A 27,161-nucleotide genomic window follows, 5' to 3' on the forward strand; every position below is an offset into this window, starting at 1 on the left:
AAGCAGTCCTGTCTGCATCCCTCTTTACATTTCTTTAACTAAGTTCTGTTCTGTGTATACACTGACACTATGAACCTTCAAAGTAGCTCCAGACTATCTACAAAGTTTCTTCCAAATACTGCTTGTACTTTAGCCTGGGACACAGGCAATCCACCCTGTATTTTGTGGATGGTGGAAAAATTCACCACTTGTTGTTTCCATGGAGAATATCACAGTAGCAGAGATAATTAAGCTGTGGGCATATGGTGGTTCCAGTGATTTAGGTGAGCTTCTATGAGTACTGGATGTCAATCACCATTCTCAGATTCCATCCAAATATTGACCACCATAGTACTGTACCTACCTGCATCCTAAATTAGAAAGACAGTGGTGGTGGCTGTCATCAAAAGAGAACAGATTTAAAAGGATGAAAAAGTTCAAATAGCATTAGGAAGTAATGAAGACATGCAAGACATAGACACATAAAGGAATCTAGAATCAGTAGATGTTGTGTTTCTTAAATCAAAAGTATATTCATAACTCTGCAAAGATTACACGTGGAGTAGAAATACATTTTTAAAAATCAGCCTTACATAAAATTTAAATAAAAATATTCAGAATTGATCTTTAGAAACTGCATGCAAAATAATAAACACTGGAGACATTTACATAGATAAGCATCAGATTGATAGTTTAAATTAAGATGAGTGACAGATAGGAAAATACAAGTGGGTAGCACAGACTCTGTTGTCCCTGTTCTTGGGAGGAAGAAATGGGAAGATAGTGTATTTGATTTCTATCTAGGTGATGTACTGAAATTCTGTCACCAAAAAAGAAGTTTGGAATATTCTAGAGGCTGATCTTAGAAAAATCAGGATACATAAATTAAAAGAGAACTTTTAAGCCAACTATGGTGCAATTATGAGATAGATCATTGAATCTACTCTGAGAAAAAAGATAATGAAATAATAGGATAAATAGGTAGATCACTGAATCTACACTGAAGGAAAAGGGGAAGATATAAAAATAACAAAAGGTAGACTACTGAATCTATTATGAAAAGAAAGAGAGAATATGGATATGATAAGATAAAAAGGGAGATTATGGAATCTCTTTTTTAAAAGGGAACTACTTGTTTTAAATAAGTAATGAAAATTTTTGCTCTGAGTTTATCAAATGTTACTGAACTGGACACTGTTAATATATATAATGGAGTTTTTATCTGAATCTGTCAAATGTGAATGGACTAGACATCATTAATGTAATTCTTGACTATATATACTGTATATACTTATTAGACAGTTTTTCTTGTATTAGTTATAAACTTTTTTTTTTAATTTTAGACAAAAAAGGGGAAATGTGTTCCCCAAAATATTGTGTACCCTAATAAACTAATCTTGGGTCAGAGACAGAACAGCCACAATATTAAACATAGAGGATAGGCAGTGGTAGCACACGCCTTTAATCCTAGCATTCCAGAGGCAGAAATCCATGTGTTCAAGGATACAGTCAGCATGGTGACTCACACCTTTAATCCCAGAAAGTGAGCCTTTAATTCCAGGGAGTGATGGTAGAAAGCAGAAAGGTATATTAGGCATGAGGACCAGAAACTAGAGGCATTTGGCTGGTTAAGCATTTGGCTGGTTAAGCTTTCAGGCTTTGGAGCAGCAGTTTATCTGAGAGCCATTCAGATATGAAGACACAGAAGCTTCCAGTCTGAGGAAACGAGACCTGCTGAGAAGTTGGCCAGGTGAGGTTAGCTGTGACTTGTTCTGTCTCTCTGACCATCCAGCATTTCACCCCAATACCTGGCCTGGATTTGTTTTTATTAATAAGACCTTCTAAGATTCATGCTATATGCTATGAATTCTTTCTATGGGAGAAGCTTTACTTCTTTTTACTTCTTTTATTTTAAACATTTTAGTATTGCCCATTAACTTCCAAAGCAGCCTAAACTGAAACACTGACTTGCTCTGAAAAGAAGGGAATTCTGCCAGCACATAGCATCAGGTTGCAGAATGTAGCATTGGTGCTTTCCACAGAAATTGTGCTTCCACCCTCAGTTAAAATGTCCTGTTTCTTTATCATCCTCTCCTCCTGCCCACATTGTTTTAAGGTAGTACATAATTGTCACTGTAAAGGTTTAACTCATCAATCTACAATTCCTATTTTAAATTAATATTTCCTTTCATGAATGTCTGAGTTTTGCTTGGGGAATGATCCAAGATCATGATTTCAGTTTTGAAACCTGAGTTTTTTTAAGTACATAATCAGAAGCACTGAAAGAACAAAAGAGCAAAAAGCTGGAAGCTAATAAAATTCCAGACCAGACAGATGCTCACAGCATCCAGCATGCACTGACCTACATACCCAAACTATGAAATAGAAAAATCAGCAGGAAAAGAGTGTTTCTTGGAGAGGAGACCATGAAGAAGGGGAGGGAATTGAAACTGCCCTGGTGATGTAATATATGATAGAATAATTTTTCTTTTTTTTAAGAACTATTTTTTATTTTACATACCAACCACAAGACCCTCATTCATCTATCCTCCTGCTCCTTCCCAGTCCCCCTCTTTCTGGTCCATCCCCATCCCCTCTTTCAAAAGGGTAAGACCTCCCATGGGGAGTCAGCAAAGCCAGGTACATTCAGTTGAGGCAGAGCCAAGCACCTTCCCCATGCATCAAGGCTGAGCAAGGAGTCCCACAATAGGTAACAGCTCCAGAACACCAGCTCATGAACCAGGGATAGATCTTGATCCCACTGTCAGGGGCCCCTCAAACAGACCAACCTTCAAAACTGAATGACACATTTCTTAATGTAAAGTTTCATCAACCATCTGGAAGTTTCCATTTAACAGTACATGTTTTCAGCTTTAAGGAAATTTTCTTTTTTCTTTCTTTCTGTTTTTGTTTTAATTTATATACTTTATATGCTGTGGGCATATCTTGAGCATGAGAGGGAATATAAGAGAATGTGTGGTCTTTCTAAGGACTACTCATTGGAAAAACCTAAAATAATTTTTTTATAAATGAACCAAAAATACATACTGGGGGGAAATACATCTTCAATGAATGGTGCCGGTCTAACTGGATGTCTGCATGTAAAGGAATGCAAATAAACCCATATTCATCAACCTGCATCAAAACTCAAGCTCATGTGGATTAAAAATCCCAACACTGAACCTAATAGAAGAGAAAGTAGGGAATTATTTAAATGCATAAGCATAGGAGACAACTTCCTAAAGAGAGACCACAGGCACTAAGATCAATAGCTTACAAATGGAACCTCATGGATTTGAAAAGTATCTGTAAGCCTAATGACACCTACAATAGAACAATCTGCAGCTTACAGAATGGAAAATAATTTTCATCAACTTTCTTTCCAGTAGAAGGCTTAGTATCCAAAATATATAAAGAACTCAAAAACTAGATATCAACAAACCAAATAACACAGTTAAAAAAATGAAATACCCATATAGACAGATAATTCACAATAAAGGAATCTCATAGACTGAAAATCACTTAAAGAAATATTCAACATCCTTAGCCATAGGGTAAATGCAAATCAAAACCGATTTGAGATTTAATCGTAATTGACTAACAAATGTGACAGCTTATGCTGGCCACATGTGGAACAAGGGAAACACTCCTCTATAGCTCATAACAGTGCAAATTTATACAGCCACTATGGAAATACAGCAGTTCCTCAGAATATTGGGAACCAGTTCACCTTAAAATCCAGCTACACCACTTTTGTATATATATTTATTAAAAAGATGCCCCATCTTAACACAAGGGCATGTGCTCTATTATGTTCAGATTATTCATAATGTCCAGAAACTTTTAGCTTTTTAGAGGGCTTTATGTTTGGCATTGTGAAAAGAGGAGCAAGTGGCAAACTATTGTTTCAATATCCAAATTTTAAGCATTGGACATTTTAATAACTTAATGAATTCAACCTCATGTCACTCAAGTCTGGGTCCTCTGCTATGTCCACAACCCACATATAGATGCCCATGTTCCCACAGACAATACTTTTTGTTTGTTTGTTTTTTGAGACAGGGTCTCATTATGTAGTTCTCTTTGTCCTGGAGCCTGATTGGTAGACCAAGGCAGCCTCAATTTCAGAGGTATTCCCTAGACACTGCCTACCAAGTACTAGCAAAAAAGGCATGTGTCACTATTCCTGGGCAAGAATTTTTTTTGAGTCAATTATATATATATAATTTGTGCCATTGCATCAGTGACTAAGAATATATAAATATCTGTCAATTTCTGTAACATTCACAGATATGTTAGCCAAATTTTGTGCCCCAAAATTCTGAAGGGATACTTCTATTTTTCAATATTTACATGTGGTGTCTATTGTGCTTTGTTTTCATAACAAAACATTGAATAATCTTACCCTAATCCTCCTAATGAATAAACGCCTTCATTACGTTCTATTGTAAAGACACTGACAAGTTATTTGCTATTTTAATTTATTTAAACATGATTTAGTGTGATAGAGTTATATTTTAAGTAATATACACCAAATTTCAAGACTAAAAATAATGTTGAAAAGAGTTAAAAGAAAACATAAGCACATATATGGTGAGCATGGGAGAGCTGTGCCCTTTACTCATCTGTTACATGATAGCATGAATGGGGGAGAGCTGGCCAATAGGTCATAAGGGCAGGAGAGCTGCCGCTGTCCACCACCAGCTGCAACACTTGGGAGAGCAGGCCATGCACCTCACCTGAGCATCACAGTAGAACCAGTCCTATTGGTGGAGGCATGAAAGAGCTAGCCCCAACGTTTTGAGCATGAGAGAGCGGTCCCTAATAGCCATATGTGCTGTGGTGGCCTGGGTGGGAGAGAGGTTCTTTCCTCCCCTCTGCCCAGCAATGCTTGAGGCAGGTGGAAGAACCAGCCCTGAGGTCATAAGATTGGGAGAGCTGGCTCTGCCCCTCACCAGCTGTAGTGTTCTGAAGAGTGGCCCCTATGCCAAGACTGGGTAACACAGTAGAGCTGGCCCTGAAGTTGTGGGTGTGGGAGATCTGGTCCTGAGTACATGAAACCAGGAATACTGGTCCTACCCCATGCTCATTGCTATAAGTGGTGAACTCACCAGGACAATGCAGGAGAGCTAAACTTTATGGTGAGGACAATGGAAAACCGGTAGGCTGATCACCCCAGAAACTACCCCGGCCCCAAACTTGGGTTATTTGTTGGCCCTCCACAAATCCACCCCATCTGTGATCTGCTGGAGCACATGAAGGGACTGGTCCATCAGACCCAAAGCTGCAGGATTTCCACAATACAGGGCAACAGCAGGATAACCAAGAGGATGTCCTGTGAGGGCCCAACATCAATAGTGAAGACACCAGAGTCCTTGAACAAACCGATGACTCTTTACAATGAACATTTTCAAGTAAAGATAAAATGATTTACTGTGTGACTCACTGTGTCACACTACAGCTTCCATGTTTAGATTATTTTTTCCTTCTCTTAAATTTTATTTTATTTTATTTTGGGGGAGGTTAAAATGGCAGAGGATGGATATAAAGGGACAGGAAAATGGATGGGATGAACATGTATGATGTAAAAGACACAAAGAATAAATAAGAAAAAGGAAAAATATTATCAGTAAAAAACAGAACATTTACGCACATATGGACATATGTAAATGCTAGTACATGTGAGTGTGTGGTCAAAGGTGTTTCCTTCCTGATTGCTAATGGCCATTATTTTCTTTTGTCATTTTTTTTAATTACTTGCTTTATTTTATTTTCAATTTCTTTCTTTTTTCTTTTATAATTTAATTTAATTTTACATATCAGCCACAGATTCCCTTGTTCTCCCCCCTCCCGCCCATGCCCCCCCACGCCTTCCCCTCAGCACACCCCCCATTCCCATCTCCTCCATGGTAAAGACTCCCCTGAGGATTGAGTTCAACCTGGTAGATTCAGTCCAGGCAGGTCCAGTCCCCTCCTCCCAGGCTGTGCAAAGTGTCCCTGCATAAGCCCCAGGTTTCAAACAGCCAGCTCATGCACTGAGTATAGAACCCAGTCCCACCGCCTGGATGCCTCCCAAACAGATCAAGCCAATCAACTTATTATTTCCTATTATTCTCTATTGTTTATTGTCACTTTTTTATCTTGAAAATTTGTGTTATGCATGATGTTCATTTTCATATCTCTCTCACTCCTCACAGATACACCATGATTCTCTACCAGCCCATCCTTCTATATTTTTAATGTTTTAACCCATAAAACATAGTTTGTGTTACCCATACACTCTTGGGAGTGTGATTATCCACAGGAACATGGTTGAATTATTGGGAGCCATTCCCCATCTCCTAGTAGCTATCAGTTTGTCAGTAACATTTTAGTTTGGGGTTAGGATTTCCCATGGGGCCAGGCAGTTTCATTGCTAGTAAATCTCTGACTTTTACTGCTTGCTGGGACATTGGAATCCACTGTATCTGCACAGAGGATACTATTCTGAGTGTAGTTTCATCATTAAACCCTCTCACAAGTGCATTTGTGGATTTTAAACCAGCTATTAATTGTAAAGCATTGAAAAATGGTAACACCTATTAACTACTGTACAAAGTTTAACTTTTACCACAATGTTCCAGGTAATTACCTGTAATTCAAACAATAGGAAATCATTGAGACCTAGTGAACTTCTTACTATCAAGATGCATTTTAACAATACTTATGGAAATAAGATGATAGTGTCAATGCAGTACATTATGTGACATGCTATGAAGAAGATAATCCAACTTCTATAACAGGTGTCTTCTGGAAGTGTTTTGCAGGGTCCCAGGACCATGACAGAATGGAAACCAAAGACTTGGCTGTAGGAATCTTCTTCTTGTCCCAGACTGCACTGGGAATGGTGGGTAACTCAGCCATGTTTTGTTGTTTTATCATTGCTGACTTCCCTGGAATCAGGGATAAGCCCACACACCTGATTGTCAAACATCTGCCTTGGGCCAATTTCATTGTTCTCTGCAGAGGAATCCCACAGATCACTGCTGCTTTTCGTCAGACTTACTATGTAGATTATGTTTCATGTAAACTTGTCTTATATTTTCATAGAGTTGCCAGAGGAGTGTCCCTTGGCTCCACATCCGTGCTGAGTGTCTTTCAGGCCATCACCATCAGCCCCAATAATTCCAAGTTGGCAGAGCTCAAGGGCACAGCCCCCAGGATCATTAGTTCTTCTCTGGGGCTGGGCTGGCCACTGCAGCTGTTGGTATATGTCTGCATTCCTATATACACAACTGAAATATGGGGTGGAAAAATGATACTGGAATAAAAAATTTGGATTCTGTGTTATTATGAATCCTGGACAGCTAATTGGTATACTTAATACAATCCTATTGACATCCAATGATGTCATTTTTGGGACCGATGATGTGGGCCAGTGGCTACATGGTGTTTATCCTGCTCAAACACAAGCAGAAGGTTCAACATATCCACAAATCCCCATCTCCTAGGTCTTCACCTGAGACCAGAGCAACCCAAACATCCTTACCTTAGTGAGCATCTTTGTCAATGAAACCTCTATTGTCTTTACATCTTATCTGTTTGTCACTGAAGATACCAGGAGGCTGTCCAATGCTGGTGTAGCCATGGCTGCATGCTTCCCAGCATTCTGCCCCTTTCTGTTCACCAGATACTACACCTCACTTTTCAGACTCTACAGCACCTGTTCTCATCAGACACACTGTTCTTGTGTAGTCAGTGAGCTCTAAAAGCTGTGCTGTCTGCATCCCACTTTCCATTTCTCCTCCTATTTTCTTTTCTGTGAACACACTGTCAATATAAACTTTCAGAGTACATGCAGATAATCTCCAAAGTTTCTTCCTAATACAGTTTGTATTAGAAATAACAGCTCATTGTTTCCATGGAGAACATCACAGTAACAGAGATAATCAAGCTGTGGGGGTATGTGAACTATATTGATTTACCTGGGCTATGAATATAGGACTTTCAATCAACATTTTTACCTTCAGGTCAAAAGTGAACCAGTGCAGGTCTGCACCTAGATTCACATCCTAAATTGCAGAATCAAGTATTGTTGGCTGTCAGCAAAAGAGAACAAATGAAAAAAAATATCTAAAAAGGTCAAAATTGCATGATAGTGATAATGGTTATACGCCAAGTGTTGAGTGCTAAAGGGAATTTAGACCCAGTGGGGGGTGAGTGATAGGGTAGGAGAATGTGGAAGAATGAAGGTATGGGAAACTGCAGTTGGGATGTAAAGAATTAGAGAAGAATTATTTTAAAAAATGTTATTGAAAAATAAGCCATAAATACATGCTGGGGTTTGAGGGAAGCATCTTCAGTGAATGATATTGGTCTAACTACATGTGTGCATGTAGAAGAATGCAAGTAGATCCATATTGATCACCCTGCTCCAAACTCAAGCCCAAGTGCATCAAAAACCCAAACATAAAGCCAGATACTAAACCTGATGGAAGGGAAAGTTGAGAATATCCTTAAAAGAATTAGTCCTGGGAACAGTTTCTTAAACAGACCACCAATATCACAGGCATTAAGATCAACAATTAATAAATGGGACTTCATGAAGCTGAAAAGTGTTTCTATGGTAAAAGACACTATCAATAAGACAAAACAGCAGTCCACAGAATGGGAAAAGACTTTCATCAAATCCACAACTGATAGAGGGCTAAAATCCAAAATATATAAAGAACTCAAGAAACTGCACATCAACAAACCAAAGAACTGAATCAAAAACATGCTGGACATACATAAACAGAAAATCCAAAATAGAGGAAGAAACACTTAAAGAAATGTAACATCCTGAGCCACCAGAGAAATATCAATCAAAACAACACTGAAATTACAGCTTATACTTGTCAGAATGGGTAAGATCAGTAACAATTTGACAGCTCTTGCTGGAGAGATGTGAACCATGGGAAACATTCCTCTATTGCTTGTGAGAGTGCAATTGTCCAGTCAATATGGAAATCAATATGACAGCTCCTCAGAATATTGGTGACCAACTCTTAGACATATAACCAAAAGATTCCCCATCCTAACACAAGGACACTGACTCTATTATGTTCCTAGTGGCTTTTTTAATGATGGCCAGAAAGTGGAAACAATCTAGATGTCTCTCAAAAGAATAATGGATAAAGAAAATTTTTTGTAGTTCCTTCCATCAGTAAACAAATTTCATGATGTCATTTTGTCTAACAACTAAGTAATACTCCTGTGTAAATATATCACTTCAGGCTTCTGCAGTTGCTAAGTTTCTTTTGCTTCCCTGGCTTCTCTTAGTTTCTCTTAATTTCTCTTAGTTTCTCTTAGTTTCCCTTAACATCTCTAACTTCTCTTAGCTTCTCTAACTTCTCTTACCTTTTCTAACTTCTCTTAGCTTCTCTAAGTTTAGTTTCTGCTTTGCCCTGGTGACCTCAGTCTTTTATTATCATAAGTAAGAAGGAGCAGAAAGAAAAGGGGAAATCACCCAATACAAAATGTTCTCATGATTTCAAAGGTTATTCTAAGAAAATTACCAATATATTCTTCATCATCTTTAAACACAAAGACTATCCCAGACTTAACATCAATGCAAGCATAATCTATTTTTATTATTAATGATTATACAATATTCTTAGCACTTGCCCAAAGGCTAGCAACATGCAATTTCACAAAAAAAGGTAAAAATAAGAACAGTGGTCAATGTACCAGACAGTCATTTCCTTCTCACACAGCCTGCTCTGACCTCAAGACCCCTGCAGCCGCCTAAGTTTCTCCTCAGCCCTCTGCAAACACCAAGCCCCATGACTGGTGGGCCACAATGACCTCAGACAAGAAATCTGTTCCTGCAAGTCAGCAACTTCTGTCCTTCAATATCCAACAATTCCAAGGAAGACCTAATCTAATTTATATAGCTTTTATGAGAAGAAGCTCACCTTTCTTGGCAGCTCTTTTTAATCTAGGAACCCAATAAAGGTTGTAGCAATCACACCATCAATTGTTACATTATCTCCACACTCTTACAGGAGAAATAAAAGTATCTGAATTAAAGTTGCCACCTCCCTTTCTTGGTGGAGGCCACCATTTTCCTCCTATTATAGGTTCCCACACTTTGAGTTTGTCATCCCATCTATATGTTACTCCATCCACAGTCTTCGGCCAGTATCCCTTAGGGTCTTAAGTATAACACAATGTCCTTGGAATATCCTCAGAAATTGAATCATGGCCAATTTAGTCCAGTGTGTTGATACACATCATACCATGTGCTATAGTTGGCCGTACATTTGGTACAGTTTATCCAAGCCTAAAAAGCTTCTCCAGGCTTCAGGTTCTTTTCCACAAAATATATAACTGTCTTAACCCCAGCCTGAGTGATCATCTCTGTATAATTTCCGATGAAATTTACTTCACTTCTTTCCTGTATCACAGAATTACCATTGATTTAGCAACACATAACATGAAGATCAGACAAGTCTAGTATTACAAGAAATATTTATATGGAGGAATGCATGACACGTCATGCCATAAAGCATGACCTTGGGACATGTAGGCATTTCTGCCTTGGCCCTCTATAGGCATGTTATGCAGAGGATCCAGAGGGGAACACATAGAGAGTTGATGGCCCACAATCTCTGGTACCCCTTTCTCCAATCTCTGCTGACTGCACATCAGCCATCTTATATGTCGTCCCTGACACATTATGATAAGCACTGATATTTAATAGTACAGTCTGGTTATTGACCAGTGTTGTGTTTTCAATGTTTAGTGTGTGCTCTGACGAGGAACACCAAATACCATTTACTTTAAAATTTATTTATCACATGAATTCTTTGATAATTTAATTAGTTGATTTAATTAATGAAGTCTATTCACATGCACTAATTTGTATTATTCTGAAAGGTCAATTTGCCAATTTTATTGGTAGACTTATTTATAAAAAATTATTGATGGTTGTGAAGTTTTTGAAGATGATTATGGACAATTGTGTGTATTTTTCTGAGAGGAAAGGCACAAATACATTAGGCACTGAAGACAGATCAAAAATATTTTTCTACCCTTGTTTAGTTTGATTATCCAATGACTTTAACTGGGGAGATTTACAAGAGTATGGTGTGAGGTGATGTTGGAACATTATATATGGTGACATAAACAAATGTATATTCATCCTAGGGAGGGGATATCAGTGTTATAAGAAAGTAATACCACCTATGTCTAGTCTTAATTCAAGGGTATGTTTTTGTTCTTTTATTATTTTAATTGTATTTTATTCAATGTTACTTTGGTTTCCTAATATTCTGTCATTTAATAGAAAGCTGACATATAATCATTCTTTTTTCTCCTTTTTTTAATTCAGAAATTTTCTATTCATTTTACATATCAACCACAGATTCCCTTGTCCTCCCCCTTCCTATCCTCAGACTTTCCCCCAACCCATCTCCATTCCCACCTCCTCCAAGGCAAGGTCTCCCCTGGTGAGGCAGCTCAGCCTGCTACATTCAGTTGAGGAAGGTCCAAGCCCCTCCTCCCTGCATCAAGGCTACACAAAGTGTCTCACCATAGGCACTAGGTTCCAAAAAGCTGGATCATGCACTAGGGACAGATCCTGGTCCCACTGCCTGGGGACCCCTAAACAGTTCAGGCTAAACAACTATTTCATTTATCCAGAGAGCCTAGTCCAGTACCATGGGGCTCCTCAGCTATTGGTTCACAGTTTATGTGTTTCTACTAGTTGGGCTAGTTGTCTCTGTATTTTTCCAATTATGGTCTCAATATTTCTTGCACATGGAATCTCTCCTCTCTCATCGATTGGACTCCTGAAGCTCGACCTAGGTCCCAGTTGTGGATCTCTGCATCTTCTTCCATAGGTCACTGGATGAGGGTTCTATGATGACAGGGTATTCAGTCATCTACTCACCAGAGTAGGTCAGCTCAGGCACCCTCTTGACCATTGCCAGTATTCTATAGTGGATTCATCTTTGTGGATCCTGGGGACCTTCCAGCACTCTGTTTCTCCCTATTCCCATGGTGACTTCATTTATCATGGTATCTCTTTCCTTGTTCTCCCACATTCTTCCTGGACCAGCTCAAACCTCCCACTACCCTGAGCTTTCATTCCCCCATCCCTTGCCCTCCAATACCCCCCCCTACTCCCAGTTTGTTCATGTAGATCTCATACATATCTCCATTGCTGGGCAATCCCTGTGTCTATTTTAGGGTCGTATTTACTAGCTAGCCTCCCTAGAGCTGTGGGTTGCAGTCTGGTTATCCTTTGTTTTACATCTATTATTCTCCTATGAGTGAGTACATACCATATTTATCTTTCTGAGTCTGGGTTACTCAGGATGCTATTTTCTAGTTCCATCCCTTTGCCTGCAAACCTCATGATGTCATAGTTTTTTCTCTGCTGAGTAGTACTTCATTGTGTATATGTACCACATTTTCTTTATCCATTCTTCAGTTGAGGGGCATCTAGGTTGTTTCCAGGTTCTGGCTATTACAATAATGCTGCTATGAACATAGTTGAGCATGTGTCCTTGTGGTAAGATTGAGCATTTAGCCATTCTGACAGGTATAAGATGGTATCTCAGGTTCATTTTGATTTGCATTTCCCTGATGACAAAGGATGTTGAATAATTCCTTAAATGTCTTGTGGCCCTTTGAGATTCTTCTGCTGAGAATTCTCTGTTTAGCTCTATATCCCATTTTTAAATTGGACTGTTAGGTATTTTGATGTCTAGTTTCTTAAGTTCTATGTATATTCTGAGATCAGCCTTCTGTCAGATGTGAGGTTGCTGAAGATCTTTTCCCATTCTATAGGTTGTCATTTTCTTATTGACCATGTCCTTTGCCCTATAAAAGCTTCTCAGTTTCAAGAGGTCCCATTAATTAATTGTTGCTCTCAGTGTCTACACTACTGGTGTTATATTTAGGAAGTGATCTCCAGTGCCAATACATTCAAGTATACTTCCTACTTTCTCTTCTATCAGATTCAGAGTAACTAGATTTATGTTGAGGTCTTTGATCCACTTGGACTTAAGTTATGTGCACAGTGACAAGTATGGATCTATTTGCAATCTTCTACATGTTGACAACAAGTTATGTCAGCATCATTTGTTGAAGATGCTTTCTTTTTTCCACTGTACACTTTTGATTTCCTTGTCAAAAATTAGGTGTTCATACATTTGTGGATTAATGTCAGGTTATTCAATTTGATTCCATTGGTCCACCTGTTGGTTTTTATGCCAGTACCAAGCTGTTTTTATTACTGTACCTCCATGGTAGAGCTTGAAGTCAGGGATCGTGATACCTCCAGAGGTAGCAGTATTGTACAGGATTGTTTTGGCTATCCTGTTTGGTTTTTTTTCCCTATGAAGTTGTGTATTATTCTTTGCAAGTCTGTGAAGAATTGTGTTGGGATTTTGATGGGGATTGCATTGAATCTCTAGATTGCTTTTGGTGAGATTGCCATTTTATTATGTTAATCCTACCTGTTCATGAGCATGGGAGATCTTTCCATTTTCTGATATCTTTTTCAATTTCCTTCTTCAGAGACTTAAAGTACAGGTCCTTCACTTGCTTAGTTAGAGTTACCCTAAGGTATTTTATATTATTTGTGGCTATTACAAAGGATGAGGTTTCTCTGATTTCTTTCTTAGCCCATTTGTCATTTGCATATAAGAGGACTACTGATTTTTTTGTTGTTGTTAATCTTGTATCCTGCCATATTACTGAAGGTGTTTATCAACTGTAGGATAAACAGTTGATAATTCCTTGGTTGAATTTTTGGGGTCACTTATGTATACTATCATATACTCTGCATATAGTGAAAGTTTGACTTTTTCCTTTCCTATTGTATCCCCTTGATCTCCTTTTGTTGCCTTATTGCTCCAGCTACCATTTCAAGTACTACATTGAATAAATATGGGGAGAGTCGACAGCCTTGTCTTGTTCCTGATTTTAGTGGAATCCCTTTGAGTTTCTCTCCATTTAATTTGATGTTGGCTGTTGGCTTGCTGTAAATTGTCTTTATTATGTTTAGGTATGTTCCCTGTGTTCCTGATCTCTCCAAGACCTTTATCATGAAGGGGTGTTGGATTTTGTCACAGGCTTTTTCAGCATCTAATTAAATGATTATGTGCTTTTTTTTTCTTTCAATATGTTTTTACGGTGTATTACATTGACAGACTTTCATATGCTGAACCAATCTTGCATTCCTGGCATGAAGCCTACTTATTCATGGTGGATAATGTTTTTGATGTGTTCTTGGAGTCTGTTTGCCAATATTTTACTGAGTATTTTTGTATTAATGTTCATAAGGGAGATTGGTCTGTAATTCTCTCTTTGTTGCATCTTTGTTTGGCTTGGGAAGCAGAGTAACTGTAGCCTCATAAAAAGAGTTTGGTAATGTTTCTTTTATTTCTATTTTGTGGAACAATTTTTTTAGAGTATTGGTATTAAGTCTTCTTTGAAGATCTGGTAGAATTCTGTACTGAAACCATCTGGTCCTGGGCTTTTCTTTGGGGGGGGGGCGGAGACCTTTAATGACTGTTTCTATTTCCTTGCAGATTGTTGTTCTATTTAAATAGTTTATCTCATCTTGATTTGGCTTTGGTTTGCAGTACCTATGCAGCTAATTGTTTTCCAATGCGTTGCAATAGCCTCTGGAAGCAGTCTGACTCTGCCATCTCTGCTGTTCACCGCTACTCTGCTCACTGTTGATTTTTTCTCAGGTGACACAAACCACTGGGCTTTCTCTGCCAATTTCCATTCTCACAGTGTATCATCTCAAAGGTTTCAGAATCTTGCTGGTCACCCTTCCTGCAGCATGGCACTCTGCAGGGCTTTCCAAACTGCTGCTTGTCATTAGCCTTGCTCATGGCTTAGCTTCTCGGCAGAAAGCCTGTGGACCCTCACCACTAGTGCTGGTTCTGCTGTTGCTGGCTCTTGGTGTCTGCTCAACAGTGGACACTACTATCTGCTGCTACCTTTTGAAGTTAGCAGTTTCTGGAGCTGCTTCTTGCCATTATTGTTGGTTTCTGGAAGTGCCAAGTCTGCCGTCTGTCATGGTCTTTGCTCTCCAAGTCCAGGTTGGAAAAACCTACTCTAAATTACTTTTTTCACCATATTCTTAAACCTAAGGCCTATATATTCTAAACCCACATTTCTCTGACTCACTTTATACTAAATCTATGACGTATTTAAGCCTACATTTTATAAGTAATTTTTTCTACACTACCTTACACTTCTAAGTTTTTCCTGCACTGTATTTCTATACTCTACCTTCCTTATTTTTTATAAACAGAAAAGAGAGAGGAGAGAGGGAAAGAAAGCAATCTATAGAGATAATGCTAATGCTGCAGACTTGTGATATTTCCTTCACCGCCTCCCTATACACCCAATAATAAATACCATTGCCTTCATTTTCCAACTCTTTATTGGCAATTCTACACTTGTAACGCCCCCTACAATCCTTTCACCAAGTCCCTGGTCCCTATTCATGGCACCATCTGTGGTGTACCAGCCTCTATACTTATTTACCCCAGGAAGTCTTGAGGAATGAGGGATAACAGGCTTAGTTAGAAATAGAGGGTAATGAAACAGAGAGAAAGCATAGCATAGACTCGGGTGCACCTGGGTCCATCAGCCCAGAACTTTGTTCCACATGACTATTTATAACAATGCCAAGTGATAGAGCAAAAGGTCTTCCCCTTGCTAGTTACAGTTAGCTGATACCCAGGCCCATGGTTCAATCAACCTCTTATGCAGTCCTGCTGGATACAAACACTAGGAAACCTAGTGGGCTACAACAGTATATATATATATATATATATATATATATATATATATATATATATATATATATATACTCACTATGGATAATGATAAACTAACGGAGACTATGGGGGTCCAGCCCCTCGATAGTCCCCTCCCAGGGTCCGCGGAAGGCTCTATCAACCAGCTGAGGATCTATTCTTTAAGGTCGGTAAATCAGTCTACGCACGCAGAGTTCTTTGGTCCATTCGCTTTAATTCTCCTGGCATAACATCCTTTATACACAGCTACAGTTCTGTTCTCATGTCTAGCTCCTTTTTTGCCTGATTTCTCTATATTTATCTACTGTCCCCTCTATGTTCTATCTTAATTCCTTCATCTAGTTCTGTCCCTTGTAGGTTCTCATCCATCTTGTTCCTTTCCATATCATCTCCTCCTCTCCCATCTCTTCTCTCCTCTTCTCATTCTACCTCATCTTGTTCTTCCCCATCTGGCTCTTCCTCCTGTCCCATCTCGTTCCTCTAGTACTCTCCTGTAGCCCTTCAATCTACTTCTTCCCCATCTCAGTTTGTTCCTCTCAAGTTCTTACCCATCTCGTTCTTTCATTCTCTTCTCTTCTCCCTGTCCTCTGCTTTACAGTTATATATCTCCCCAAAATCACAATCCTCCCCTCCACCCAGGACACTCAGCCTGAACTTCCTCAGGCAGTGATTGTCTGCTATCAGGATCAAATGGAGGGTTGATAAGAATTACAAAGAGGGGCACTAGTTGTTAATTACCATTTGTGACCCAAAGGAGAAGTGACTAATGAATTAACTAAAGGCTAAATATGGGTAATATCTAAGAAGAGGGATCTTACGTGCACAACTATAATCTTAAATGTGTTTGGTAAAGGATGTTAAAAATCTATAAGTTGCTAGGTCAATGGGAGAAAATAAAACTGTCTTCTTTTTTCCTGTGGCTCCTATCTGTCCAAGCTGTCTGCCGTTTTTTCTGCAGGGTGGGGGAAAGTGTGCTCAGTCTCTAGGCAACCTGTGTACAGCTAGATGCCTCTGGTGATAGTTAAAGGGAGATCTGGAACTAGAGGCAAGGTTTAGGGAAGGAGGAAGTAAGGCTTAATTGGCACATCCACCAGGCCTTCTCAAACAGGTAGCCTGGATGCTTAAGTCTGTTCTTAGAGAGTACAGAGGTATCTCTGATAAGGTACTTTCCTCCATCCGGTGATGGACCTGGCCGGATGCTACCAATAATGATAATTACAGGGAGGCTTGAACTGGGAGTTCTGGCTGAGCATAGCTGTTAGCACAGAAGGTTATCTAAATATTCCTAGAAGTGGCTAGGTAAGTAGTTAGAGGTCTATAAAGTTAGTAAGGCTGTAAGAAAGGAGGGGTCTGAGCTAAATTGTGTAAAGCTATTACTTAATGTCTACTTGACCTAGGCGGTGTCCCCTTGTGGAATTTACCTTAAGTCAGGAGACTTGCATGTGGGCTGTTATCATTGTTAGTCCACCTGGGACTAACAATGGGTGCCCACCTGGGTGGTGTTTCCTGTAGTCCTTGAAAGTGGCTAAGGGAGATAATCTGATTCCAGAGAAAGCCTTTCCCTGAGGCTGTTCTCCAAATTACCTGGAATGTGTATGTCCAGAGAGTGCTCAGTCTACACTGTTAGTCCTTCTTAGGGAAAAGTCAATTGGGAAAGCTATGAAGGCACACATGATTTTCATAACAGAAGACAGCTGATATATAACAAGCCAGGTAACACCAAAAACTCCTTGGGATTTGGCTTCCTCTGGAGGAATTCCCTGATCCCTCCAGGTAGTGACTTTGCCATAACCAGCTGAGTTCTTATGATATATTCCTGCAGCCCGCAACAATAAACAACTGCAATACTGGTTTAAAAATGATAGGTGTATGTTATTTATTTCTTGTGCACATTTACTTCTGTGTATGTGTGAATTCTCATGTGTGTTCCTACATGAACTGGATGAGCAAGTCATTCTTCAGTGTCAGAGTCTTCAGAGAGAGAGGACCAGGGGAACAGAAGATAAAGAGACAGGAGGACAAAGGAGATAAATTTTGGAATCAGGTGGTTTTACAAAAGTTATGTCTCAAGCCAAACAGGTTTATTAAGAAACTTGCATCTTACATATACAGCATCTTACTTGGTTTTCCTGAAAGGAGAAATAAGACAATGATAGTAAGAAAAAAAGGGAGGGGATGCCATACAATTAGGCAGAGTAATGGGAGGCTGAATCAAACAATACTGCACAAGGGGAACACAGGATATTTCAAGGACAACAGAGATCAAACAGTTTCCTAGGGAATGATTATCATTCTCCCCTGTGTTGTGTTCTCAGGATTAGAAGTTGAAACTCCTCCAAGTCCCAGCCCAAGTCCACTACCAATTCTGCCAAACATATCCTTGGTTGTAAAGAAGAAGCTGTGTCCCCACTATTCACATTAGGCTCTCAGGGCAAGCCTCTGTCAATTCAGCTCTCCATACCTGTGCACATGTCTAAGTGGGTATGCATCTAGCATTATCACTGTGTTTAAAATCTCACAGAGCTTTGAGAGTTAGACTTGATTGTCAAATTGATGGGCTTAAGTCTCACTGTAATATATTATATTATATTATATTATATTATATATCACAACTGTAACATATATTGCATATACATTACATATTATATATTGCATATTACACATATATAATAATATATGTATAATTACATATAATGTATATATAATTACACTATATATATATATATATATATATATATATTACATGGGTCTCTGCATCTGCTTCCACCAGTTACTAGATAAAAGTTCTATGATGACAATTAGGGTCACCAATCTGATGACAGGGGAAGAGCAGTTCAAGTACCCTCTATACTATTGCTAGTGGTCTTAGCTGGGGTCATCCCTGTTGATTCCTGGGAATTTCCCTAGCATCAGGCTTTTCCCTGGCTCAATAATGGCTCTCTCTATTGAGGTATCTCTTTCATCGCTCTCGCACACCATCCCTCCACCAACTCAACCATCCCATTTCCTCATGTTCTCATTCCCCTTCCCCTCCCCTTTACCACCCCCACTCCCAGTTTACCCAGAAGATCCATATCTTTCCCCTTCCCAGAGTGATCAATTAATCTCTTAGATTCCTCCTTGTTACCTAGATTCCTGGAGCTGTGGGCTGTAGTCTGGTTATCCTTTGCTTTACATCTAGTATCCACTTATGAGTGAATATATACCATGTTTGTCTTTTGGGTCTGGATTACCTCACTCAGGATGATTTTTTTCTAGTTCCATCCATTTGCCTGCAAATTGCATGATGTCATTTTATTTTTTACAGCTGAGTAATATTCCATTGTGTAAATCTACCACATTTTCTTTATCAATTCTTCAGTTGTGGGGTATCCAGGTTATTTCCATGTTCTGGCTCTTACAAGTAATGCTGCTATGAATAATGAGCATGTGTCCTTGTGGAATGAATGTGCATCTTTTGGTATATGATCAAGAGTGGTATTTCTGGGCGATGGGAGTTTTTCCTGGTATTGTATTGAATCTGTTAATGGGTTAGGGCAAGGTAGACAGATCACAGTGACATGTTTCTAGCATCTGCCCATCTGGACTGTCAGCCATTTGTTTCCCAGATGGGGAAATTTCAGCATAGCATGGACCCCACTTATGTTAGATCTTCTTTATTATAGCATAGTCATTATACAAAATATTGAGTCTCATCATGTGTACCTTACAAGGACAGGCTCAGTTATTACATCACACAGTTCTAAGTCCAACATCTCAACATCCAGAAGATACCTGTAGTTGTTGTTTTGGCTCTTTTGGGGGACCTGCCACCCAGCTCCCAAATAAATCACACACTGAGGCTTATTCTTAATTATCAATGCCCAGCCTTTGCTTGGCTTATTTTCTTGCCAGTTTTCCTTAAATTATTCTGACTACCTTTTGCCTCTGGGCTTTCCCTGTTCCTTAATTTCTGTAAATCTTACTCTTACTCCATGAGTCACTGTGTAGCTGGGTGGCTGGGCCCTGGAGTATTTCTTCTTCTCTAGCTACAAGCCCTCTGCCCAGTTTTCTCCTTCTATATAGACCCTCTGCCTGTCATCCCTGCCTTTCTTTGCCTTGCTATTGGCCAGTTCTTTATTAAGCCATCAGAATTTTTGCCAAAACTTTGGGGACCTTTTCTTCAACCCATATCAACCTTTGTTCTGTCTTTCCCAGTCTCCTTCATTTTAATATGCTCATTTTTCTTCCCTTCTCATGACTTTCCCCTAACATGTTCCTTTTATAAATATGGCTCAAATAGAAAATTCTTTTCAAAATCTTATGTTTTGCATATCATTCCTCAATTGTAGAACTACATTGAAAACAAGCAGACACTTTTGAGGAATAAACATAACTGGAGATCAGTAAGGATGTACCTATTACATATAAGATTCTTGGATCTTAACAGTTGACTCTAGGTTCATAGTATGTAGAATTTCTTATGTTGGGATATGATCTATTCATCTTTGGACACTCAGTGGCCTTTATAATGAAGGATTTTTTTAAATACTTCTGACATCTGGGCTGGCAAATGGATTGTCTCACTTAATCCTGGAGTTCTCAGCTCAGGGAATTCAATGAAAAAAGAGACAGGAAGGGCATAAAAGCCAGAAGAGATGCATGATAACAGAAGAACAAGGCCCTCTAAATGAAATAATCAAATATCATATGAATTCAAAGAGACTAAAACACTATGTTGTAACTTTCAATTAAATATTTAGTGGCATTCATGATATGTGAATGAGTGGATCTCAGATTCCTGTGCCTTCTCTTGGGCTATGTTCCTTTTGTTGGTTAGCCTTGTCCATGTGATAGTTTTATCTTATTTTAGTGTATTTTATTTTGTTATATTTTGTTCTTGTGACTTAGAAACCTATTTTTTCCTACTGATAGAAAGGGAGTGGATCTTCATGAAAGGGGAGGAGGGGAGGAGCTGGGAAGTGTAGGCAGAAATGAAATTGTAATCAGGTTCTATTGTATGAGGAAAGAAACTACTTTCAATAATATGTTCAAAAAAAGAAAAACAAAGACTTTTCTTGTATCTAATATGGTAACCATGTTTCTGTCTTTGATTCCATCTGTGTGATGCATTACATTTACTGATGAGTATATGTGGAACCATCCCTGAATCTTTGGAAAGACTGTGATGCTGTTTCATATTAATCTCACAAATGGAAGCATTAAAAGGCAACAATGAACTAGTCATAGGAATACTTTCCCAGGGACCCATTCTGCACCTATCACTGAACTTCAGTACAGTTAGAATAGCCATGCAAAGGCCATACACCTTTGCTTAGGGTTACACATTTTCACTGGCAATTATATTTTTATAACCTTATGCACCAGAAAAAATGTCAGAGTAGCATATTGAGAAATGATTTTCTTTATATCCTCTTTCATAACTCATGAATTCTATTACCTATTCATCACTTAGTATTACCTTTCTATGTCTCATTTCTAAATGTTATCCTGAAGATATACTTATATCCATTTGCATATATATCTCTAGACATTATTGGATAGGACTTTTGTATGATGGAAAATATGTGTTTTTTAATTTTCATTCTGAGCTTGTGTGACCTGGCTTACTATTATCCCTAATAATTTCATCAGTTTTCCTATATATTTTGTGATTTCATCTTTCACTTTATTCAATAATATTCCATTTTGCATGCAACACAAATTTAATTATGAATGTATCTCTTTATGGATATTTAAGTGGCCCGTCTTTTCTTGTTATAGTAAAAAGAGCAGCAATTAAAATAGATACAAAGCCCGGCAGTGGTGGTGCATGCCTATAATCCCAGCACTCGGGAATCAAAGGCAGGCAGATTGCTGTGAGTCTGAGGCAAGCCTATGCTATAGAGTGAGTTCCAGCAAAGGTGCCAAAGCTATACAGAGAAACCTTGTCCCAAAAAAAACAGCAACAAAAATGATGTGAAAATGTCTCTAGGATATGATATGGAGTTCTATGGGATTATGTCCTGGAGCAGAATACCTAGGTCAAATAAAGTCTTTTTTTTTCTTAATCCAAAGAACTGATTTCTATCATGACTGTATTAAATTCTTTCAAACTCTTTTGTTGAAGCCAACATTACACTGATGCCAAACCAGAAAAAGACAGAACAACAGCAAAGGAAATTTACAAGTCAATTTCTGTGATGATGCTACAACTCTTAATAAAATACTAGCAAATAAGACTCAATTACAAGACAACCCTCAGTCATTTTAAATTGATTTTTGTACAAGGGGAAAGATAGTAATCTTCTTTTTTTTTCCTGTATTGGTGCAGGCTAGAGAAGGCATGACGGGACAGGGCTTCCTCATGCACAATTTCATGGCCAGGCACTATTTCAGTATCCATGTAAGTAGAATGTACTACCCAGAGCCATCTGTGAAATTACCAAGGAGACAAGATTCTCAGAGAATGAATGACACAAAAGGGCAGTGTTATTGCAAGTTTTGCAGGCTTCTGTGAACATCAGGTGGTCAAAGGGCAGACTCCCACAGCTTCAGGTTGAAGAATACAATGGCCCCCACACAATAGGATTGGATCATATAGGCTGCTGATTCAACCACCAGGTAAAAATCCTATATTCATTTCAGCAAATCTTAAAAAGACAAGGTACTATCTAAATATCTTTCTGCATTGACCATTTGAGGGTGTCAGGTGAGTAAACATCTGAATACCAAGCAAAACATATCATCTGCATACTTAAAATGTGCATAAATGATATTTATTCTTTATCCAGATGAAACCAAACCTGGATGAAATAGAGTAGTTATTAATGAAAACAAAGGGGCCAAATGAAGGAAAACACAATGAAGTGAAGCGATTGATGTTCACCAGCCACCAATTGTTATTATACAAAAGAGTAATGCAACCTCTTAAGATGGAGGAGAGAGTGTAAAAAGCAAGAAAGGTAATCACTAAGATGAGAATGTTCTCGGTTATTCTGGATTCAGGGGAGTTTCTGATGGAAACATGAGTGCTGCGGATGTGTTGAACCCTCTGCTTGTGTCTGTAAAGAATAATAGTCATGGATCCACTGGACCAGGCCATGAGCATAGAAAAGAAGACTTCAGGGCATACTACCAATGCTGCATAGAGTAAACCACCAATTTCATCACACTCTACAATGGAGCAATATTCATAATCTCGTTTTCTTGTCACATTTTTGCTATTCCTATTGACAAGTGTGTATGCAAAATAAATGAAATTTATAAATATGTACATGATCCAGAGGAGGGAGATGTGGCAGCTGATGTTTGTCTTTACTTTGACTTTTTGATCCTTCCAACAGGACTTCCTAGGACTAATGGTTAAGGCCTGGAAGACACTCAAGAGGCAGGTGGTGCCAATGGACACACTCCTACCAAGTCCTTGAATATATACTAGGAGCTTGCATCCAAAATCATTCAAGAAATACTTAAATCCCAATAATGCCATTGTTTGGGGCACTCCTGCAGAGAGAATGACCAAGGCATTGGCTGCCATTATATTCATAAGAATCAAGTCTGTGGGCTTTAATGTCCATTCTCTGCAGTAAAGGTCTAGATAGTAGAAAATTAGAGAAAAATTTCCAAGAATTCCAGTTGTAGTTTGTAATAAGAAAATAATTGTGATTGCTAGATTCCAGAAGTCCATTCTGTAATTTGAAACTATTTCCTTTAGTGTATGACAGCACTATTCTTCTGGTCAAATAAATAGTGACAAATATTTACAGGCTACAGTGGATGAAGAAGTCTTTATACCACGGAGTACTAAGGGACTGAAACAAAGGATCTTTTATGCTCAAGTAAGCGTTGAAGGCCATCCCTGACCACTTCAGAAGACCTCAGACTCTAATGTTTGACAAGAGTCGAGACTATCAATGTACATTACTATGAGAATGCGCAATACCTCAGAATGTACCCACCACTGCCAACTGATAATCAGGTTATGTTTGATCTGGTATGTTTGCCTTTTCAAGCTCCCTGTAAAATGAAGATGAGGCTACAGTGTGATAAAAATTTCTCTCCATGTAGTAAAAAGATCTATTTAATATAGAATCTCAGTTTGGACTTTTGTCATGCTGAGTGCTTTTTGGTCTTTACCCTGAAACAGACTTAGATAAGAATAAATTATTAAAAGCACAAAATGCATTAGAATGATGATCATATGACAACTCATATCAAGTTAAAGCATGGCTTCATGAAAATCATACAACACACACACACACACACACACACACACACACACATGTGTGTGTGTGCACACTCATTTCAGGATTGTTAGAGAGAAAGGAATATCCAGTATGATGAAATCTCATATAATATACAACAGCATAAAATAAGGCAAACAATGCTACCATAAATGACAAGGAATGACAATATATGATGAATGAAAGCTACTGAGGAAATGCTTAGGGTCTCTATTGAAACTGTTTCTGGAATAATCATGGATCAATCCTTAGTATTAGAGTAGAAATAATAGGAAAGATGACAGTTGGTTTTCAGTCCATCAGGTCAATGTTGTAAGAGTAAATTCTCAGCATACCACACTCTATTCCTTTAGCAGAAGTTGTATGAAATGCTTTTAATTATGGTCATATCCCCTAAAAAATAGGCAGAGGCAGCTTTGAATGAGTGCTAGTCTGAACCATGCAGTTCCAGTATATCACCAGTACTCAATACAACCATCAGCCATGCAATGACAGTCAGTTGAACAATCAGGGGGACAGATTTGGCTATGGGTATTGGGATCTGACCATATACTAGCAGTCCCCACTTTTCCATGCACTGGCACTGTAGAACACTATTAGTTTGGCTACAGCAGAATGTAGAAAGTATTCTATTCAGTGACTTAAGACAGGCCCAGAAAGGTCAATAGCCTACATTTTCTCTCTGTGTGGTTTCATTACATATAGGTGTTAGAAATCTATGTTTATGTGGGATGAATATATGACCAGCCCAGGAAATGAGAATGGGGTCCGTACAAGAGATAGAAAAACATGAACAAAAGAACGAAAGATAAAAGGATGAAAATACTAAACTTGAACTTCTTTGTTGATAAACCAAGAACTTTGTAGCCTGGCAATGTTCCTTAATGTAACTACCAACACTGTGGAAAAGTTCCTACATCTGCTTAAATAGAATAAATACAAACATACTTGCCAATAACTCTAGTCCTAAGAATACCTTTGGTCTTAGTTATGATTTCCGTTATTATGAAGAGACATAACTGCATAACCATAACTGCAGCACCTCTTATAAATGATAATATTTAATGGGGGCTGTTTGACCATTTCAGAGATTTAGTCCATTAACTCCATGGCAACATGCTGGCAAAATTTGGTGCTGGAGAGGTAGCTGAGGGTTCAACATCTTGATATGCAGGCACCAGTAAGTGAACTGCCTCCCATACTGGGAATAACCTGTGTATTTGAGACAGATCTCAAACCTCACCCCTACAGCAATACATATCTCCAACTATGCCACCCCTACTCTAACAAGGCCACACCTAATAATGCTACTCCTTATAGGCTAAACATTCAAGCACATGAGTCTATGGAGGCAATCTCTATTCAAACCACCACATTCCACTGCATGGCCCCTACCATATTATAACCATAACATAATGCAAAAGTGCATTCAGTACAATTTCAAGAATCTCCATAGTTTTTCACAGTCTCAAAAAGGTTTTGAATTCCAAAGTTTGAAAACTCTTTTCAGATTCCATCTCTTAAATGTAATCACCTGTAAAATCAAAATAAAACAATATCACATACTTCCAACATATAATGTCACAGGATATACATTACTGTTCCAAAGTGGAGGAAATGGAGGATAGTGAAGAAATATTGGAACAAAGCAATATGGAAAAACCACTAGGGCAAACTCTAAACTCTGCTTTTCCATGTCAACAGCTCTTGAGATCTCCAACTCATTTCTGCTTTGTTGACTGCAGCACATTTCTCTCTTTGAGGCTGGTTCCAGTCCTGTATTCAGCTATCATCAATAGGTATGCCACAACAATGGCATCTTTCTTCTGTCCTTGACTATAAAGCCAGAGACACGTGGTCATAGCTGTCAAGTTCTGCTGCTTGCTGTGGCTGGAACATATCCTCTTGTTCAACAGCATCTTCACAAACATTCCCTTTTCAAAGTTTTCCTTCACCCCTAATCCTCGATGTAATGGAACTGGCTCTGTGCACCAGGCTGGCCTTGAACTCAGAGATATTTCAATTGCATCTTCATCAGCTTCATGTTTTTGATGGGTTCCTTCATTGCCTAAGCTTGTATGATCTGAAACATTCTATCCAGACCAGCCTGACCTCAAACTCAGAAATCTACCAGCCTCTGCTTTTCAATGCTGAAATAAACAGTGTGAACTTCCACACCTGGCTCTAAGATTTTTTAATTACTTTTTACAAGTTGGAAACTTACATGAGTGTGATCTTGCCCTAAGGTAATCACTCCCTTTATTACATTTCTTAATCTGTTTATCTCCTTGAACACAGAACTTACTCCATTCCACTTGCTGGTGCTTCTTTTCTCCTCAAATTGTAGATTTTGTATTTTTCCTTCCTTAACTTGCTCCTTTTAATTAAGGAAATCTGCATAGGTGTGAATAGCCACAAGACAGTCAACACTAGGCTATTTTGAGATATACTCTGCCAATGGAATTTAAAAAAACTCTTAACTTTAGGGTCAGAAAAACTTTTCAAACAAGGGAAAACAGTACTCACATTCTTCACCAAAATATCACCAAACCATTCTCTAAGCAACATACTAACATTCTTCCCCTCTGAAAATTATTGAGGCAGGCCTCCACTGTTCAAATCATCCTCAGCACCACTGTCTTCAACGATTCTATGACAATGGACCATTAAGCCTGGCTTAAAGCATTCAACTTCATTTCTAATCCATAGTCCCAAATTCCATAATCCTCCAAACAATAACAAGGTGGGGCCTTTATGAGCAATACACCACTTCCTAATAGCAAATTCTGTCTTATTTACAGATGCTATTGCTGTGAAGACACACCATGTCTATGACAACACTTGTAAATAAAAAAAAATTAATTGCACCTTGCTTAGAGTTTCAGAGGTTTAGTTCATTTTCTTCGTGGCAGGAAATATGTTAGAGTGCAGGCAGATCTAGAGCTGGAAAGGTAGCTTAGAGTTCTACATCTTGATCAACAGGCAACAAGGAGTGAACTGAGTCCCATGCTAGGCATAGCTTGGCCATAGAGAAATCAAAGTCTGTCCCCACAATGACACTCTTCCTCTAACAAGACCATACCTGCTCCAACAATGTTGCAACTCCTGATACTGTTACTCATTAGAGTCCAAAAGTTCAAACACA

At 38.6% G+C, this 27,161-nt stretch overlaps 1 protein-coding gene across 1 annotated transcript; it reads right to left on the minus strand.

Moving 5' to 3' along the window:
- Positions 1 to 7,054: 7,054 nt before the first annotated feature.
- LOC102912653 (vomeronasal type-1 receptor 4-like) lies at positions 7,055 to 23,484 on the minus strand. Its single transcript, XM_006996376.2, has 2 exons — positions 22,577 to 23,484; positions 7,055 to 7,253 (listed from the first exon to the last, which is right to left on the minus strand). Exons 1-2 carry the CDS (start codon positions 23,458 to 23,460, stop codon positions 7,055 to 7,057), a joined length of 1,083 nt encoding a protein of 360 aa, XP_006996438.2. The 5' UTR covers positions 23,461 to 23,484.
- Between the last annotated feature and the right edge of the window lie 3,677 nt (positions 23,485 to 27,161).

This window comes from Peromyscus maniculatus, chromosome 1, assembly GCF_049852395.1.
Source record: "Peromyscus maniculatus bairdii isolate BWxNUB_F1_BW_parent chromosome 1, HU_Pman_BW_mat_3.1, whole genome shotgun sequence".
Classification (NCBI taxonomy): Eukaryota; Metazoa; Chordata; class Mammalia; order Rodentia; family Cricetidae; genus Peromyscus; species Peromyscus maniculatus.